Raw genomic sequence first — 19,432 nt, 5'->3', positions numbered from 1 at the left:
CTAGCGGGCAATTCTAACGACTTCGGTTTGAATAATTATCATCTAACCACTTTCTATTTACTTTGTCGTGATGAGGGGGTATCTCATCTTTCTGAAACGTAACATTAGTTGAAAATCCATTTTGAATTGTCAATTATCCAAACCAGCACACAGGCAAAAACCTGATATAACACCTCTAGATGTTTTTGGGGTGATACGTGGTGGTAAGTATGAAATACACAACCGCAGTTTTCATTTCACGGTTAGAAAAATAGGCCCTTGCAACGGAATAACCCAAGAATTATTTTATAATGTGGAAAATTGATTCGAAGTCAAATTTTATTGTCATCAAGAATTGAGTAGTGAACACTTTTGAACATTTATTGACGTAAACTAGAGCATACTATTGTTTATAATATGTAGATTTTCAAGAAACACAGATTGAACTGCTTATTTACTTATTCCCCATTGATCTGGGGAATTTCCGCCCACAAACATATTCATAATTTGAACCCGAATCATATCATTTGAAAAAAACGAAAAACAGGCTCTTTGTTTTCGATTGTTTGGAAGCTGTACATCAAATGGGGAGAATTGTCCTTTATTCTACTCAGTGAGCATATTCTCATAGAGGCTACATCTGGTATAGTAAAATAAATAACTTCTCCCAGGAAGAAAATAGAAAATTCATTAGAGTAAAGTGCACAGACCTCCAAATGAAAATTTTATGTTTTCACCAAGCGAATCCGGTACAGAGTACCTCCACACAAAGTACGAACCCTTTAAATCAGAATAATGTTGTTGAGAAAATGTGAATTTGTTTCAAGGTAGTAAAATTTCCAACAACCTTTCAGGAGGATCTGCTCGTGAAAAATGAAACAATGGACTTTCAATGGAACATTTGATGTTGGAGGTGGATGCTGTTATTCGGGCAATCCGGGTCGAATTACATTTATTATCCAGGACCGCTTATTGCATTACTTATAATGTGAGCATTAAAAAATCGAAAATTCAAAATGAAGTATGAACACAAGTATGAACACCCAAACTGAGTAGAGCCATGAAGATGATAGCTATATACAGGGTGTAACTAAATAAGTGTAAAACATTCAAGGAGTGTTTTCTCATCGAAAAGAAGATAGGATCTTTCATATAAAGACATTTCATTGGATCATCCCTTGTTAAGATACAGCCCCTTGAAGGGGGTACATAAAATTTGTATAACAATTTTTTTCACAAGCACTAAAAAATTTACAATATTGAAATTAACCTGACGTTTTGTACTACCAAAAAGACACTCAGCCAGAAATTTATTTGGTTTACCCCATGGTTGTAAGGGGTGGAAAACGCAACCCCTAAAATTTATTTCCAATGTAACTTTTTGTCATTTGTTTATCATTCAAAAATTCATTTCCGATAGCCTGTTTCATTCTAAACAAAAAGTGTCTCTTGAATTTTTTGCCCAAAATGAACCAGTTCGCAGCAAAAAATTATTTTAGGAACAACTACAGAAATACATCGTCATAAATGCGAAAATACGAAACTAATCTATCTAGTACGTCGCTATTAGCAATAGTGACAATTAAATTGGTATGACGCTGTCAGTTTGTGAATTTCCGAAATTGAATTGATACTAATTGTGTGTTGTTGTTCTGTTCTTAATTTGTTACTATAATAATTCACTTGTTATTAAAATGGCATACACAAATGAGGAAATGGCTGATATGCATTACGTTTACGGTCTGTCGCAGGGGAATGGGTTAGAAAATTCTGGAAGATATGCTGAAATGTATTCTCAGCGGCAGCATCCTTCACATAGAATATTTCCTCGACTTCATCAACGATCTCTTCGACAAAAGAATGCAGGATTGTGGTCGTCATCGAGAAGTACGAACACCACAGCTTGAGGAAGCAGTACTTAACTTGATTGAAGAACAACCTACTACCAGCACTGGAAATATTGATTTCCAGCTAAATGTTGATCATATGACGATATTTCGAATTTCAAAGGAACAACTCTTATACCTTTATCATATGCAACGAGTACAGGCACTGTTACCGCGAGACTTTTCGAACCGTCTTGAATTTTGCAATTGGATGCTGGAAATGATTAGAAGAAATTGTGACTTTCTGAAGACGATTTAATTCACAGACGAATGTAGTTTTTCTCGGGATAAGATTATTAATTTTCATGATTATCACATATGGACTGATGAAAATCCTCACGCTATTGTCGAAAGTAACCATCAAGAACAGTTTTCTCTTAACGTGTGGCTCGGAGTTATTGGGAATGATTTATTTGGGCCTCATTTTCTACCTCCTCGATTAAATGGTGAGGCATACGTTCAATTTTTAAGAGAAGTGCATCCATTACTGCTGGACGAAGTTCCTTTGGGCGTCAGAAGGGATATGTTATTATCCATGGTGGGGCTTTCGCCCATTTTAGTCAAGTAGCACGTCAGCATTTAACTGAAACATATGCAAATCAGTGGATAGGTCGAGGAGGACCACAGGGGTCAATTACATACAGCATTTGGTTTATCGTACTGTTCGCGACGTAGAGGACTTGAAAAACCGCATCATCGATGCGTGCAGGGTAATCAGAGAGACTCCAGGAATATTTGAGCGAATTCCCTGGCTCAATGCGCCGGCGTCTAGACGCATGCGTAATGTCTGAAGGTAGACATATTGAACATTTACTATGATTTCTACATGTTGTGTGTTTTGTTATTGATAAATTAGTTTTGTTTATTACCCTTCAATCGTTCAATGCATGTACTAACTACAAAATAACAATAAATCCAGTTCGCATTTATGACGACGTATCTCTGTAGTTGTTCGTAAAATAATTTTTTGCTGCGAACTGGTTTATTTTGATCGAAAAACCCAAGAGAAATTTTTTGTTTAGAATGACACAGGATATCGGAAATGTATTTTTAAATGGTAAACAAATAATAAGACGAAAAGTTACATTGGAAATAAATTTTAGGGGTTGCGTTTTCCACCCCTTACAGCCATGGGGTAAACCCAATAAATTACTGGCTAAGTGTCGTTTTGGTGGTACAAAACGTAAGGTTAATTTCAATATTGTAACTTTTTCAGTGCTTGTGAAAAAAATTGTTATACAAATTTTATGTACCCCCTTTAAGGGACTGTATCTTAACTAGGGATGCTCCAATGAAGTTTATTTATATAAAAGATCCCATCTTTTTTTCGATGAGGAGTCACCTTCTTGAATGTTTTACACTTATTCAGTTACACCCTGTATAGTGTGTCCGCAAAGTATGGAATAAATTCGATATTTCCAAAACCAAAGTTCGTTTTACAAAAACCTGAAACACTTCGATTCTCAATTTCAAAATTCTACATTTTACAACGAAATTTCATTATAGAGGGTGATCCATATTATTGTGATGTATTTTTTTTAAATGCAACACCCTGTATTTGAGGTCAGTTTTAGATAATCCGTAACGAGCTGATACCGAAAAGGTATGATACTTGGAGTCTAACGGACAGAATTTGAAAGATGTGCGCTTGGAAAATAAATTTTATTGATATCTAAATAAAGTTGAAAATAGTTAATTATTTTATATTTTTTTCTAATGAATAATTCAACTATGGGAAAGTAATCCAGTAATAAATACATGACTTCATTTGAAATGTTCGAACTGTTTTCCTTGCTGTATTTGACAGTAACCTAAACGTTGAATAAATTCTTGTTGAACTTTGTTTATGGTTTCTTGAGAAATATTGTTCATTTTTGTTCGATTTCAGACTAGCAACCTCGCTGGCCATTCAATATGTCCACGTCTACCAATCCATCGGTTTGTAAACATTTGGTCGAGATACCATCGAACATCTGCAGCATAATGTGGAGGCGCGCCATCCTGTTGAAACCATAAAGTTTCATGGAAACTTCCAGGATTAATTCTACTGCGGAATGAATCAATTGAATTAGGTACAAGATATCCCCTTAAAAACTGAAGGTATGTCAATGCCAATACATTTACCTTGTGCCGGTATCGTGTATGATGTTCACGCATTCAGTGGGGGTTTTCTTTGGACCAATACCTAAAATTCTGACAGTTGACCTCCCCATTTAATGTAGAAGTGGCTTCATTAGAAAAAATTATATTTTTTACGAGGAGACGGTCTCGGTGACAGTTATCCATCATGGCTTCATAAAATTCTATTCTTCTATCTTCGTTTATTTCCTGTAGAAGTTCGATTTTGAAGGGATGCCATTTTCCAAATTTTAATACTTTGTGTACAGTTGTTTTACTGACATCGAAATCACGACTAACCTTTCGAACAGAAGTGTGCACATCTTCCTCAAAAGCAAGTGGAATATCTAGTTTTCTATCATCATTTACGAGAAAGACGACCTGATTTGCGTGCATTTTCAACTGTACCAGTTTCTCGAAATTTCTTTTCAATCTTACTTACTGCTGACTGCCTTATGCGTCTTTCTGGATATGTTTCATTAAATAAGTTACACACTTCCATCTGAGTTCGCGATCTGTCTCCATAGCCAATCATCATAAGTATTTCAATTCTTTGCTTTACACTTAAATTGGTTATTACTTCAAATTAATTCGAAGCAATACTATACAGAAGATTCACGAATTAATACAACAACTACTGTCCTATTCAACAGTTACTGAACTAGCCGCCTAGTTTTTAGAAATTAAGAAGTTAAGAAATACTTGTTAGCACGGTTACTGTCAACTACAGCAAGGACATTCGAACATTCAAAATAAATTCATGTATTCATTATTGGATTTCTTTCCCATCGTTAAATACAGGGTGTTGCATTTAAAAAAATTACCGATGAATATGAATCACCCTGTATAATGAAATTTTGTTGTAAAATGTAGAATATCAAAATCAAAAATCGACGTGTTTCAGCTTTTTGTGAAACGGCCTTTGGTTTTGGAAAAATTGAATTTATTCCATACTTTGCGGAAACACTATACATATAGATGGAGCTAACGAAGTTTTACTTTAGTCATGTGGTCTAAAACACACTCGCTTTTTTTATTATCATTATTATTATTATTATCCCCAACTTGCACAAGATAAAAAAAGATTGATGACAATCTGAAAAATTTACGATAAATACCGTGCCTTCAACTGACATAAGACCACTGAGAATGTTGAATGGGCGATTTGGAGACATTGAATGAAATATAAAATATACAAAAAAAAGTTTATTTTCTCTATGAGCAACACATATTCTGTATATTTTTTCTCATTGATTTGGCCGTTACTTAATGAAGAGCCATAGTAATATCATAAAATACACCTTCACGAACTTTTTGTGTCGGAAGGTGTATTTTATAAAGAACACACTCTGCAGCATCAGTCATGAAACTTTCGTCCATCCGTCTTCGAAAAATAATCTCCGATATTGTTTTTTGGTATCACTTATCACAATAAATTAACGACTTGGTTTTGTGGTTACGAGATAACCGTTTTCCGGTAAATATTTGCTGTCAACTAATTAGTCAATAAGTAGGACAGAAAGTAACATTAGTGAAAAGAGTAATATCTTGAAAAGTCTTGAGTCTCCGCAAAATATTGGCGTAAGTTCATTTTGGATTTTTAGCAAGACTTCATTCAAAATAATCAAATTCATTGATCTGTGAAACAAATATAATATTTCGAGTGAATCAGCAGATATCTTAATGAAACAATTTTTTCGAAGAACTGTTTAATGGATTGAAAAATGCTTAGGATACCCAAGTGGTTATTGACGTTTAATTCAAATCTCTATGAACTATATTCATTCGAAAAATAGCCTCAGTAGTTTATTATCAAATGAAAGATTTATTGAAATACACATTGTGTGTATTGTGTTGAACCATGAAGCCACGGGCATTTACCATAATTACCTTAATTTCTGTTGGAAACAACCGAATATTTACAATAATGACGAATATGATACTAGTATGATTGAAAAAGTTCAATTTTATTTACTAGGTATACTATTTCGAATTACCTTCCGGAAAAAAATGACTAGATACATACATTATTCGAATGGATTTTTAACTTGAACTCATATAGGTATGGCATTCGACTATTTGATTTCATGTGATAATTCAATGAAACCATCAAGTTTTGAAAAAAAACGAGATTTCATTGCATCCGATATTTTCCACTTGAGAAATGTTAACAAAAATGCATTTACAGCAATAGTCTGGAAGTAACGATGATTGTTTCGAAAATGAAGATCATTGTTATAGTTTATTCCTCATTGATATCCGATATCCTTCGCGAAGTTATCCAACATTGTCAAAATACTGGTCGATCGATGAAATTGTAAAGTTGTTTTCAAACAACCATTTTGTAATTTCTCTAGGGTTGAGAGTTTGGTCAGATGAAAGGGGTAGAATCAGTACCACAATGGCTAGATAATCATGTTATTCAGTTATTTAGAAAAGGTGAGAAGGAATTCTGAAAAAAAAAGTATTTTTTGATTTTTTTATACTTATAGAAGGAATGTTCATCTCACTGTAAAGGGTTTTCCAAAAACCGCGTCACGTGTTTCGCTATACAATAGCTTTCTCAAACGTTAATGATGAGTTACTTCTGAATTGAAACTATTTTATACTCTAACATACTTTGATTGTTTACTTTCTAATGAATACCTACCTGAAAAGGTCAGGTGAAAATTCATTAACTATACGAATAAATTAAATTTCCGAAAATACCGTAATTATACTCAACTTTTCTTATCTGGAAATAAAAAGAATTGATAATGACGAATTATTCAGTTCAGTTTGATCGTTCATGAGATATTGGGAGTTTTTAAATTTGTTTATTTCCATACTCTCTAACAGATTGAGTTTTGAACCTTTCTTCCGGAAATGGAGGGGCGTGAATTCATAATTAAACGCATGTCCCTCTGTGATCAAATGAGTAGCTTATGTGAAGTTTATTTTTCCATTCCGAAAACTATATCCGTGTTCCTTTATGCGGGCTTTGAACGTTCTTCCTGTTTGACCTACATTAAATATCGGATATGACCCACATGATAATTTATACACTCCCGATTTTTCTGAAAATGAATTTTTATCTTTGTTATTCTCAATGTGCATGCCTAAGTTGATAGTTGTAAATTAGAAGTAACTTATTATTAACGCTTGAGAAAGCTATTGTATAGCGAAACACATGTCGCGGTTTTTGTAAAACCTTTTATAGTGAAAATCATACAATAAACTGTACTGTTGAGTTTTGATATGGATTTTCATCAAGTATCGACTAGGTTTATTCAATTAGAAATTTTCATTTAATTATGAGGTTTTCCGCCATGAAACCCAAATACTTGAATTCAATCCTATTGCCATCTACTGAGGTATTAATTTGATTTGTGTTGACACTTTTATGTTACGAAATGTTATTATTATTGCTCTAGTTCTGGTTATCACCTTCCATTCTATCAAAATTCAAATACCTTGAATACCAATAACTTCCATATTCTCATGAAGCGGACAACAAACAACCGGTTTGTCATCGCTGCATCTGCCTGTGAACGAGGTAACCAATCACATATCCGAAATTTACCCAATCCTCATATAAGGAAAGAAAACTTTTCACATATACTCAGTGGTCATACTTGAAGACTGGCTATTAATCCAATCATCTGAAGGAACAATTCGTTCAGGCCGGAGTCAACACCCTATACTGTAGGTTACTGACACCCATTAAAAAAAAACTTATACTCTGGCTAATACCACGAAGGGCGTTGGATTATATCCGACAGGTATTAGTGCAGGATTCTTCACTGAAGTTATTCCTGCATATGCTGTTAGCGATACAATTGCCGCAATAGATTTTGAACACACTTGCAGACCGTTTTCGGGCTGTTTGGCCACTCGTCATTGCAAGGTATTGTCCATTATCAACATAAAGTCGATAATTTCCGATAATTGAAAAACGAATTCCTTCAGAGTATCATTCGTCGAACTAAGCTAAAGCGGGCAACAAACAACAGGCTTGTCATCGCCCCATCTGCCTGTGAACCAGGTAACCAACCGCATATCCGAAATTTGCTCAATTCCTCGTATAAAGAAAGAAAACTTTTCACATATAGTCAGTGGGCTACTTGAAGACGACTGCCTATAAATCAAATCATCTAAAGGAACAATTCGTTCGTCTGAAACAGCCTGAAACCGGTCTGCTAGTGTGTTCCAATAATTGAAAATCTATTGCGGCAGTTGTATCTCCAACAGCATATGCAGGAATAACTTCAGCGATGAATCCTGCACTGACACCTGTCGGATATAATCCATGAATGGAAAAATGAATTACGGGCGATCTGAGTTCGGGAAGTGGAAGGAGGTGAGTTTGTTAAGGGTTGAAAATGGTTTATTTCGATTTCCGGCAAAACTACAAGCCCTATGGAAAATGTTGGATGGCAAAGTTGTAGGTAATGAAAACATCTACTGCTTTTGTATCAACAATTTTCTCACATAACCTCAAAATGTATGTGAAAAATTCAAATGTGTTTATTTTTCTTTAAAAAAAAAATTTACGAAATTTGGTGAAATCTTACCTTTTCATGTCTCAAATACACTGTAATTCATTTGATTTGGAATATTTATTTTTTCACCTTATTTTGACTTAATATCAAAAAATCACCCTAATTTTCAATCGAAAATTCTCTAGTCAAAATATCAGCTTTTTTCAAAAATTGGTGTGCTTTTGGTTCGTTGAAATCTCTACTTTCTCATGGTGGGAAAAAAATTTACATTACTGTTGTTCTCAGAAAATGCAAAAAATTGAAAAAACTCTGATTCGAAATTTTTTTTTATCATTATGTACAATTTCATCAAAAAAATGTGATTGCTGCAATTTTATTCAGTTATAAAAGTAATTTATTTAATTATAATGAAATCGTCTGAAGATCTTGATCTGCCAATGTTCTCTCTCTTATAATTTATTGAATATTGAATCTATTGAAGGTTCTGGAGACACCCTACATTTTATTTTATGAGAGAGAGGACATTGGCGGATCAAGATCTTCAGACGATGTGGTGCTGCAGGTTTTTCTGGGTTTTTCTGCAGCTGAAAAAGCAAATGCGTCACTGGAATCAATGAATTCGCCCCGAAGCGCCAATTGATTTTTATTGTTGTATTTATTTTTATTATAATTACATTCATTTCATAGAAAATCTCATTAACTATAAATATATATGTAAATCCTACTATTGAATTTAGATACTTCATTCTAATTACGTTATTAATTATAATACTTTTGAAAACGTTAGTTTCGTTATTCATAAAAACCTTATCTTGAATTTTAATCACTCATCTATCAGTTTAAAACCTTTCCCATTCTAGTTGATCTTCGAAATCTTCAAGACCATCACCTTCTCCGTCTCCAATATTATTTTCAGTCTGCATTGGTTCTTCAACCATAATTTCAACTGAATTATTAACTCCCTCTCAGGTTTTTATTCCATATTGGAGCAATTTTCAGAACCATGACAATTTGAATATGAATTTGTGCTTTTTGAACCATGTTTTCGACAGCCATATTTTAATCTGTTACATCCAGTTTCACAGCTGCAGCAAAAAATTTCAAGCAGTACTTCCGGAATTAATTTCTTGTCTATAAATTTGGGCACAAAGCCACGTTGATGTTGCTTCCGGCCCCAATCTGTTGCTGTCAGTTCGTTACCCAACCAAGTTTGAAGTTGATAATTTTGCGTAACAATGTTGTTCTGCTGCTCCTTCTGTGGGTGAGAGGTTTGCCAAAATGAACGATGATTTAACTTTTGCCAATTGATATTATTGAAATCTCAATTGATTTGGTGTAATTCCATTTCTTTTAAAAAAAAATTGGCCCAATTTGACAAAAAATTTTTAGGGCCAGACGCTCCTAGCTCCTTTCTCACTTTTCTATGAAATACCTTTTAATGTGCTGAAATTTTCCGTAGGTTACTCAGGTATATACATTATTTCAAAACAGCAATAAATAGGCATCTACAAATATTATTTAAAGAAGATTCTTTAACCTTCTCAAAATGTCTCAAAATGTCAAGATGTCTTATTGAATATTAACTTTATCAACCTATTTGTTTGTTAATTTCAGTAGTATATTTCGATTTGCAATTTTTTCGTTTATCAATGTTTCATGGAATCTCACGTTTTTTGAGTAATTGAAGTGTAAATTTCAATAAAAAGCACAAAATTATACATAATGACTAAAAAAAAAATTTTACTTCGAGTTTTTTTCGATTTTTTGCATTTTCTGAGCGCATTCACTATGGTAATGTAAATTTTTTTACACCATCAGAAAATAGAGATGTCAAAGAACAAAAAGTATACCAACTTTTTGAAAAAAGCTGATATTTTGACGCGAGAATTTTCGATTAAAAATTAGGATGCTTTTTTGATATTGAGTCAAAATAAAGTAAAAAAATAAATATATCGAATCAAATGATTTATAGTGTATTTGGGACATAGGAATTGTAGTTTTGCCGGAAATTGCGATAAACCATTTATCACTATTAAAAACTCACCTTCTCCCACTCCCCGAACTCAGATCGTCCTTAATTAATTTTTACTTTTATTTTCATCATATTTCCTCCCTTTTCTGATGGCTTTCATCATACTATAATTTTTTTCACTTTTTATCATTTTTGAAGCCCTGCTCTAAAATGTTCAATATTTTTAGTGAGTTTTACCACATGTTGAAACCTTCAGAAGGTCAAATAAGAAACTGATGTCCCACATTACCACATGTACATTACACTACCATGCCTGATTTTGAATTTTACTAATTTTGCAAATATCATTTCGTTCATTATGTTCAAATTCATTTTTCACTTTGTGTGCCACAAAGTGTTGCTAATTGTTTGAATGAAAACAATTATAAGTTTTCGAAAACTTGTAAGATATGGACAATTCAAATGGCTCACAAATAGCAAAACAAAACCTCACTATCATGGCATTCCGTATGAATCAAATTCCTCTTGTTCATCAAGAAAGATATGTTCGTATATTCATTACAATATCCAATTCAAGCACCGAAATAAACAGATCATGTTCCAAGAAGTATCACTATCACTAGTAAACCGATAGTTAGGCACTATCGATCGAAAACCAACCTTTATGAAATTTACGAATGTACGGTTCGCTTCCCCGATGATCAAATCACTCTTTGACGTATTTCAATAGGTATCGTGTATTGTTTAATTTGAACATAATGAACGTATAGGGTTGTATGAAACACGAATAATTTGGCTCTGTGGTTTATTTTATAGGTATCGAAATATTCCACTTGAATTTTTGTGTCACGAAAAAGTTGTTTGTTATCTCCAAAGGTACTAGGTATTTCATTTTCAAGGAATATTTTTCCTGTCCTACTTGAAGATCTAATATTGGATAAGAAACAAAAAATGTTTCGTTTAGAAAGAAGTTAATTGGACTTCTAGCTTGATTTTTTTTTGAACATCGCAGGTTACTGGTTTGAACTAGATTTTTAATCATTCCAATTTTTTTACGTTAAGTAAATGTGAGGCAGTTGTAGAGGAGATTTTCTGAACAACAAACCGTTATTTTAACACCTCGACACGTGTTTTGATCACCAAGTGATCATCTTCAAGAGAGAAGATCAAACTAATCATACTTACAAAGTTATCTTTATTTATACCATAGATACCTCTTCTAGGTTAGGCTAGATTAGGTTAGGTCCAGAGCGAGTGGGTTTATTCGACCCTCCACCGCAACCCGAAAGGGTTTATTGGGGCTCACACCTATTCACACTCGACCTAATGAACCCAGCTTCTTAACGAAGCTGATTAGTTTGTATGGTAAGTGGTCTTTTAGGTCAGATGGTAAGAGTACGGCTCTGCTGAACTCTAAAAACCTGATTCGGTACTCAGCGGAGCAGGCACAAAGTATGTGCTCTGCTGTTTCATCGTTTTCCAAACAGAGGCGTTGATTCGAAGGGCGAATAAACGCCTTGGAGTGACCCAATCCTGGAAGATTCTGCCAGAAGTCCATAAATCTTCTTGCCATCCAGGTGATCAGTGTTTGCTTGGCAAAGCAGCCTCTTTGCCTTCCAGGCCAGTATGACCAGGAATCCAGACTAAAGACAATCTGTTGAGTCTTCCTATTGAGGAGAGTCGTTTATGGCAATTTGCTACCAATTTAGACGTTGCTCAGCAGGAGCCAAGAGCTTCCAACGCCACTTGACTGTCCGAGAATATTTTTATTGACTTTTGCATGAAGTTGGATTCTTCCAATCTCTCAGCATCTCTTCTAAGTACCTCCGTCTCAAGTGTCTTAAATCAATTTCACAATATTGCCTTATCTACTAGTCTCAAATTAATTTTACCATGTGTCCGTAATAGTCAGGTAAATCTAATAATAAAAATATTATATCAACAAGTTATATAGTAGACTATTAGGTATTGGTCCACCATCGTTATTCATAATATCATTTACTTATGAACGAAATCTCGAGTTTTTTGAAAACGACAGAAATCTAAGTTCCATAACACCAACAAACGAAGAACTTTGAAAAGATTTTCAAGGAACTAGGTATGAAGGTGGTTTTTAAAACAAGTCATACGCTACAGAGCCTTTTTGGAAGTCCAAAAGACAAAGTCGAGAGTTGGGAAAAGTCTGGAGTTTACGAAATTACATGTAAGGACTGCGATGCAGAATATTATGGATAGACAAAAAGATCTATTAAAATAAGATATATGGAACACTCAAAATATGGAAGACCTGAAAAATCAGCAGTCGCCATCATATTTTGCAACAAAACCATTTCATAGACTTCAGTTCATTAACATTAGTTGGACAAGTTAACAACAACAGGCATCAAGATGGCTATGAGGATGTAGAAATAAGTAAACATAATAATATCATGAATAACGATGGTGGACCAATACCTTATAATATGCTATATAACTTGTTAAAATAGTATTTAAATTTTCAGATTTACCTGACTATTTCATGAGGACATATTGTAAAATTAATTTGAGACTATTAGATGAAACAATATTGTGAAATTAATTTTATATAGCTTATTGAAATAATATTTTAATTATTAGATTTGCCTGACTATTACATGAGGACACTTTGTAATTTTTTTTTTTTAGACTTCTAGATAAGGCAGGTACCTAGAAGAGGTATTGATGGTGTGAATAAGGATGAATTTGTAAGTATGATCGAAAAACGTGTCGAAGTGTTGAAATAACGGTTTGTTGTTGAGAAAGAACTCTAGTAATATTCATAACATAACATAACTAATTTGAATTGAAGGGGTTATATTTTTAGGAGTGATTAATTTTTGGGAAAGAGAGTTTTTGGCTTTCTACTACTCCATCTCGATACAAAAAAAAGAGGGAATCTTCCAAAGAAAGGAAGGAAGTAATCAATTTGATAATAAGTAACTCTATACATGGATGTGTAGATCATGCAAAGAAGTAACTTTCAGACACAAACTTCAATTCAAATGAGATTCCTCTTGGCTGGAATTAAATCAAATAGGTGAATGAATGTCATTACGATGTCATCGATGACATAAGCAGATCAAGCTTATTCCGTGACATTAAAAATCGTAATTCATAACATGTTATCAGGGAGGGGCATGCAATGTATTTCAATTCTGTTGAATTTGCAGTAAAGAATATAATGTTCTCCTTCAACTATTGTTATACTAGCGAGCAGCCTCGGCTCCGCACGGGTGCAATGCTGATACTCAAATGCATATAAATGTGAACGATTGCTGATAATCATAAAGTGCTATAGGGAAAAGCACGGCCTTCGACGCGCTATTCGTAGACACGCGCCACCGGCCCCCCGGCCGGTACCGCCGCAACCGCTATGTCCCTGCATTGTAAATCTGTAAAACCTTCGAAAATATTCATTAGAATTACATGCTGTGAAACATCATATTGATCTATATTGAATGAACAGTGTATTCAAGTTATTTAATTGGATGAGAATTAATGATGTATTGCTTAAAATCACTTCATGAAAAAGTAAAGGATGAAAAATGTTTATTGTTGGTTACCCCTGAGAGACAGACATATATCACCGCGGACTTTTTTATAGACCTTTTTGGAGTGTGCAATACTGTAGTATTTTTTTTATCTATCTTGTAGAGTTCAGCCAGCGTTTGCAATGTAGGTGCAAAAAATTTGTTTGTTTATGACATCACATTAGGAACCTCTAAAATCATCAATGTTTCTCTACTGTGTTATGCATGTTATATACATATAAACCTTCCTTTCGAATTACTCTATCAAAATTCGTTGCGTAATGTTGAAGTTCTAAGCATAGGGACAGACAGCGGGAAGCGACATTATTTTATACTATGTAGAGATAAAGATAACAATTTTTCAATTGATGATCAGTTTCTGGCACAATCGTCAGGTCGTTTGTTCATTGTGTACATTGTGATACACTAATCACTCATTATAAACTCAAAATATTGCTCTCCTACAGTTTCATTAGCTCTTGCCGTTTTTTCCAGACCAATCTCGATTGATTATTCTAGTTTCAAACACAGCCTCTCTATCTGTAAAAATATTAATCCATTCATTTCGTTGAGGCCTCAAATCATTTTTTCATGTGCATTGTCAGATTTCATACACTTCAGCTTCCATATACTGTTCGGTTTCTTACCCCTCTGTATACCAAATGTTCCACACTGTATAATAGGGTGTTTTCTTACTCGATTTTTCAGAGCCATATGGGGTTACACGAAGCTGTGCTCAATGGAGACTTGGAAGGTGTTCGTCAACTTTTGAAACAAGATGCCAGTGTAAATGAAGTTGACAGCAGTGGAAACACACCACTCCTGCTGGCAGTCTGTGTCAAGGAAGATGAGATTTATAATTCAATCGTAGCGGAGTTGATTCAAGCTGGTGCGGATGTTAACATTTACAACAAAGGTGAATTCACTTGAGTATTCCAAAATTCTGAGAAATATCTATTTTTTTAATACATACGTTCAAGCTTTTATTCAACTTGTCATGTTCGTATGTGTGTACGTATGTTAGTTGAAGTGGTTATTATCAAATGCTTGAGTTGAAATTTTGCATAGAGTTTAGCAATGCAAAATTAAAATGATCGGAAACAAGAACAATGACATACCAATTTCAAAATGTTGTAACTAAGCAAACATAAATTGAGGTTCCCACACAGCACCAGATATTCATGGAATATTCCCTGTATATCATAAAACGAAAGTATATATTCCAAATATTCATAGAATATTCTTGGAATATATACATGCCTTTAGAATATTCATAGAATATGCTTGAATGAATATGGCAGGATTATTCCCGAAAGAATGTGCATAGAATGTCTATAAATGGATTATTCTCCCTTGAATATTCTAAGAATATTGTCGATCGAATATACCATATGGTATATTCTTAGAATATATCCCCACGGTATATTTTGGGATATTCTATACAATGGAATTTTGAATTATCTTATAATAACGTATTCAAATAATTCAATATTATTAAAAACAAAAATATTTGAAGACCTTAATCGAATGCATAACCTAATGTATATAACCCTGATAGTGTTAACCAGTTTTTGAACTCAACGCGAAGATTCTGGATGAATTGCTCCAACAGCAACCGTTGGAAACGACAAAAAAAATTTAATGGGCCAATAAATGAACCAATTGCATCAATAAATTGGTTAATTCTCATCCTATTTGTCTTTTTGTATTTGAAATTATTTAATTACAAAGCGAAAAATCCTGGAAACAGAGAAATGGGGAAGTGAAGAATTGGAGTAAACGTTTCTCATTGGTCAATTGAAGTGTAGCGCGCGACAGTCGAATAAGCTCTGTGAAAGCGGCTGTCCCTTAATGCTTGGTACCTTTGCGTTAAGTTCGACATTTGATTCAAAATGGCGGATGACGTGGCAGGTTCGCGTGTGTAATGCATGGTGTGTTGATGTTATTATCAAAGTATAATTCTGTCACGTTCAGTGTACCATTTATAATTTGGGGTTGTCCAATTTGCAGTACAGCGAATAGTTTGATTTTGGATCTTCAAACAGGAGAGTTGCATATATTCAGTCTTGGAAAAAAGTAAGTAAAATGCAATAATATCGATAGTAAAGTCATGATGATTAACCTACTATACCTCATTTTAGGTTCGAGGAGAGTTGGTGTGTGGGATTGTTGGTTTGACTAAGTACATGTTTGAACTAGAGTGATTTCAGTTGTGTATCTTCAATAGAGAAAAGTAAGTGAATGACACATTCTTTTGTATCATTTGTTTTAATAATTTTTATCACTCGTTTTCAAGATAGTATCAATTTGCCCAAAAGGAAACAGAGTGGTACCTGGTACAGGCAGGTGCGCCAAGGAAAAGGAATGAGTACTTTTCAACAAGACAATGCAAGTTGCTCTCTAAGTCATAAAATGTTGTAAATGTTCATGAATAACCTATGCGAAAAATATCTATTTGAATTTTATTCCAGTTTTATTGTGCCACTTTCAAATAGTGATAATGAACGTTAATGTACATTTTGTTACAGGTATTACTATTGAAATACTGGCTGATGCATTGTTGGACAAATATAAGGAAAACTATTCTGAAGAGCAAAGTTTGGATAACTTTAAGTAAGTGAAATTCATTGAAGAACCTATCATACCACTCATTTTAAATACGTCATTTGTGGGTTTACTTTTTTAAGTGAGAAACCTAACCTAACCTATTTCTTGATGTAATACATTTTTTCTTTTTCAATGAAATGATAATATTTATTATTTTTCAATTAGTGCTGATGAATTCACAGAGTTGTTATTCTAGTATACATTTGTTTGAGAGTAGGAACATCCTAATTTGAATACATTTCTAATATTTGTAATATGACAGTATTCAGAAATATTTTATTCAGTGAATAAATATTCTGAATTAGATTTTTTATTTTTAATGTTGGTTGAAACGTCAAATATTTCAGTGTATATTGTTTTTAAAATATATTTGTTTATGAATATTATGTGTTTTATTACTTGTGTGAATCTTGCATCAAAATGCAATATATACATGCCTAATAGCGTTTACTCGTCACATTCTTGGAATATTCCAAATATTCCTAGAATATTCATAAAATATATTTGAAGAATATTCTATGGTGTTTCCCTCTTGTATACTCCTACAATAAACTAAGAATATCCTGAATATTTTATGAATATTTCTCGGGTTCTATTCCTGGAATATTCTTAATAGAATATTCCCAAGGAATATTCTTAAAATATATCAAAGGTTCGCCAGGAGCACTTCCAGGGAATATTCTCCAGAAGATATATATATATATATATATATATCCATGGCATATTCATAGCATAATACAATATCCTTAAATGTATATTCATGAAATATACCTGGAATATCTATTGCTATGTGGGTTTGGTGGTGCTCAAGTTTTGTAGGGATCAACTATGCAACAAAGACGCATTAAATGAAATGAACAGACTGAGTTACATGTCCAGCGATGAATAGAAAATAATAATTATCGACAAATATTTTTCAAAACATGGAAATTGAGAATTGAAACTTCCTGTGTTTTCTATGTTTTTAATCACTTTTATTTATCGTTACTGCAGTTTCATCCTATAAGGACATTCTCAAACTAATACATTGAAACTGAAAAATGAGTTATGTACAGAGGTACCTAGGCTAATTTTAAAATCGATGAGTAAACAATACTTTGACCGTATTGTGAGAAAAAATACTTTCGAACTGACTGGGAGAATTTCTTGGAGACGTAAAAATTGCCTTCTAATATGAGGATATTCATGCTTCTCCAAATATCAGAAAAATAGTATTTTTTCATACCGTACGTCATATATAAGTTTCGAATGTTTCGCAATGTTTCTCCTTCAGAATATTTCTGAATATCATTTCAAAGCAAAAAATTTTACTTTCAACATCTACTTTTTGTCTACGTTCAGCAAAATTATTTTTGAAAAGATCAAACTGAAGTATTCATATTATCATATTCCTCAAAGAGCGAATCGAATATATTTCGTTCCATAGGGTAACATCGAAGTCTGGTCAATACCGTAAGATACTGAAGTGGTGATGAAGAACTATTAGAGCAGCGTTATGTGGATGAACTGAAATCACATATGCTGAACATAAGGCTCTCATGAGAGTCTCAGGCGTCTGGTGGCAGGCTCTGCGTGTGGTGTCAGGGACCTCTATACCTATCAGGCAACTATGGTGAATCAGGGTGTTGAAAGACTCCATCCTGGCAGGTCATGATGAACTCTTCAGTTTCCGAATCAAGCTCATATTATCCAAGCCGAGGTATCCAATGTTATTTAAGAAGATCCAATGCATCGATTTATTTTTTCATAGCCACAATAATTTCACAGGCTCCTGCTGAAACCATTCTGACATGAAAATATCCCAAATTCCAAAGGCTGTCACCTTCCAGTTGTCGAGGAATGTAAAACTTCAAAACGAACGATTCGAAAGAAATGCAAACATCTAGAAAAGTACATCAAATTTCATGTACTAATATTAAGTTGACACAACACCTTTCGAGGCTTTCAAACGACTAGAATAGGATCGGAACGGCAATTCTGTTTATGGTAGTCATTTTGTTCTTATCAGACAGTGTGACTCACGGTCGATGGTAGGTTAGACGTTTCTGGAAAATGCAGACCATGATTTTTCTGACAATTTCACCTATCACATTTCCTTACCTGTTCTATCGATCTAAAATATTTTCAGCATTGCGGCGTTGCCACTTCTACCAAAAAGTCCTAGCAATTATATTTTTTTAAATGGAACACCCCGTATATTAATACATTTTCGGAATCGCTCTAGTATTTTGATACTTTTTTTGTTGATAATGTCCTATACCTATCTCTATCTATTTTCGAGATAAAAAATAAATTGTGCTAAATATGGTCCAAAACATAGCCTTAATTGAAATTAAGTACATCAGTACTCTCAATTCATGAAAGGTTGATATTTCGATGAAGGAATCGACTCCATATCATACAGAGCGTGCTAAAATTACCATTATTTCCATTGTGCATAAAACTACCTAGTCGAAAGTTCATTTTTTCAAATGAAACCCCCTGTATAATACTCGATAAATTGAAAGATAGTGAAAAATGCTTCAAGATGATATACATGTGCCTATACCTAAATCGTCAAGTTTTCCTAATAAAGCCGTTTTTGTGGAAAAATAATTATTCACGTTTTACCTACAAGTGTTGAAAGTGGCATTTTATTTTGTGAGTGGGGATTATTGCATAACGAGCGTCAGCAAGTGGAACAAACTCACGAGCAAAATAAAATCACTTTTAACACATGTATCATACAAATTTTTTTGTATAACGTTACTGCTGGTAATAAAAAAAATTATAGGGTCCATGGGATTTAAACAGACGATCTTTGGATTACAAGGTATATGTTACAACTACATACGCCAACTC

General features: G+C 33.6%; 1 protein-coding gene across 2 annotated transcripts in view; it reads left to right on the top strand.

Annotated features, from left to right (window-relative positions):
• Positions 1 to 5,476: 5,476 nt before the first annotated feature.
• The window catches only part of LOC111509378 (transient receptor potential channel pyrexia), a 34,870-nt gene continuing 20,914 nt past the window's right edge, over positions 5,477 to 19,432 (top strand). Inside the window, exons 1-2 of one of the 2 annotated variants that reach the window (XM_074169761.1) lie at positions 5,477 to 5,564; positions 14,693 to 14,900. In XM_074169761.1, coding sequence (XP_074025862.1) covers positions 14,699 to 14,900 — 202 coding nt within the window. In that variant the 5' untranslated portion in view covers positions 5,477 to 5,564; positions 14,693 to 14,698. The remainder of the gene's footprint in view (positions 5,565 to 14,692; positions 14,901 to 19,432) is intronic. The other variant, XM_074169762.1, reaches the window with a different exon arrangement.

Source organism: Leptinotarsa decemlineata, unplaced genomic scaffold (assembly GCF_025532065.1).
Source record: "Leptinotarsa decemlineata unplaced genomic scaffold, Ldec_3_MD MMD2_P_RNA_scaffold_6, whole genome shotgun sequence".
NCBI lineage: Eukaryota > Metazoa > Arthropoda > Insecta > Coleoptera > Chrysomelidae > Leptinotarsa > Leptinotarsa decemlineata.
The sequence above is the reverse complement of the archived record's forward strand: the minus strand, read 5'-3'. Positions and strand labels throughout refer to the sequence as shown.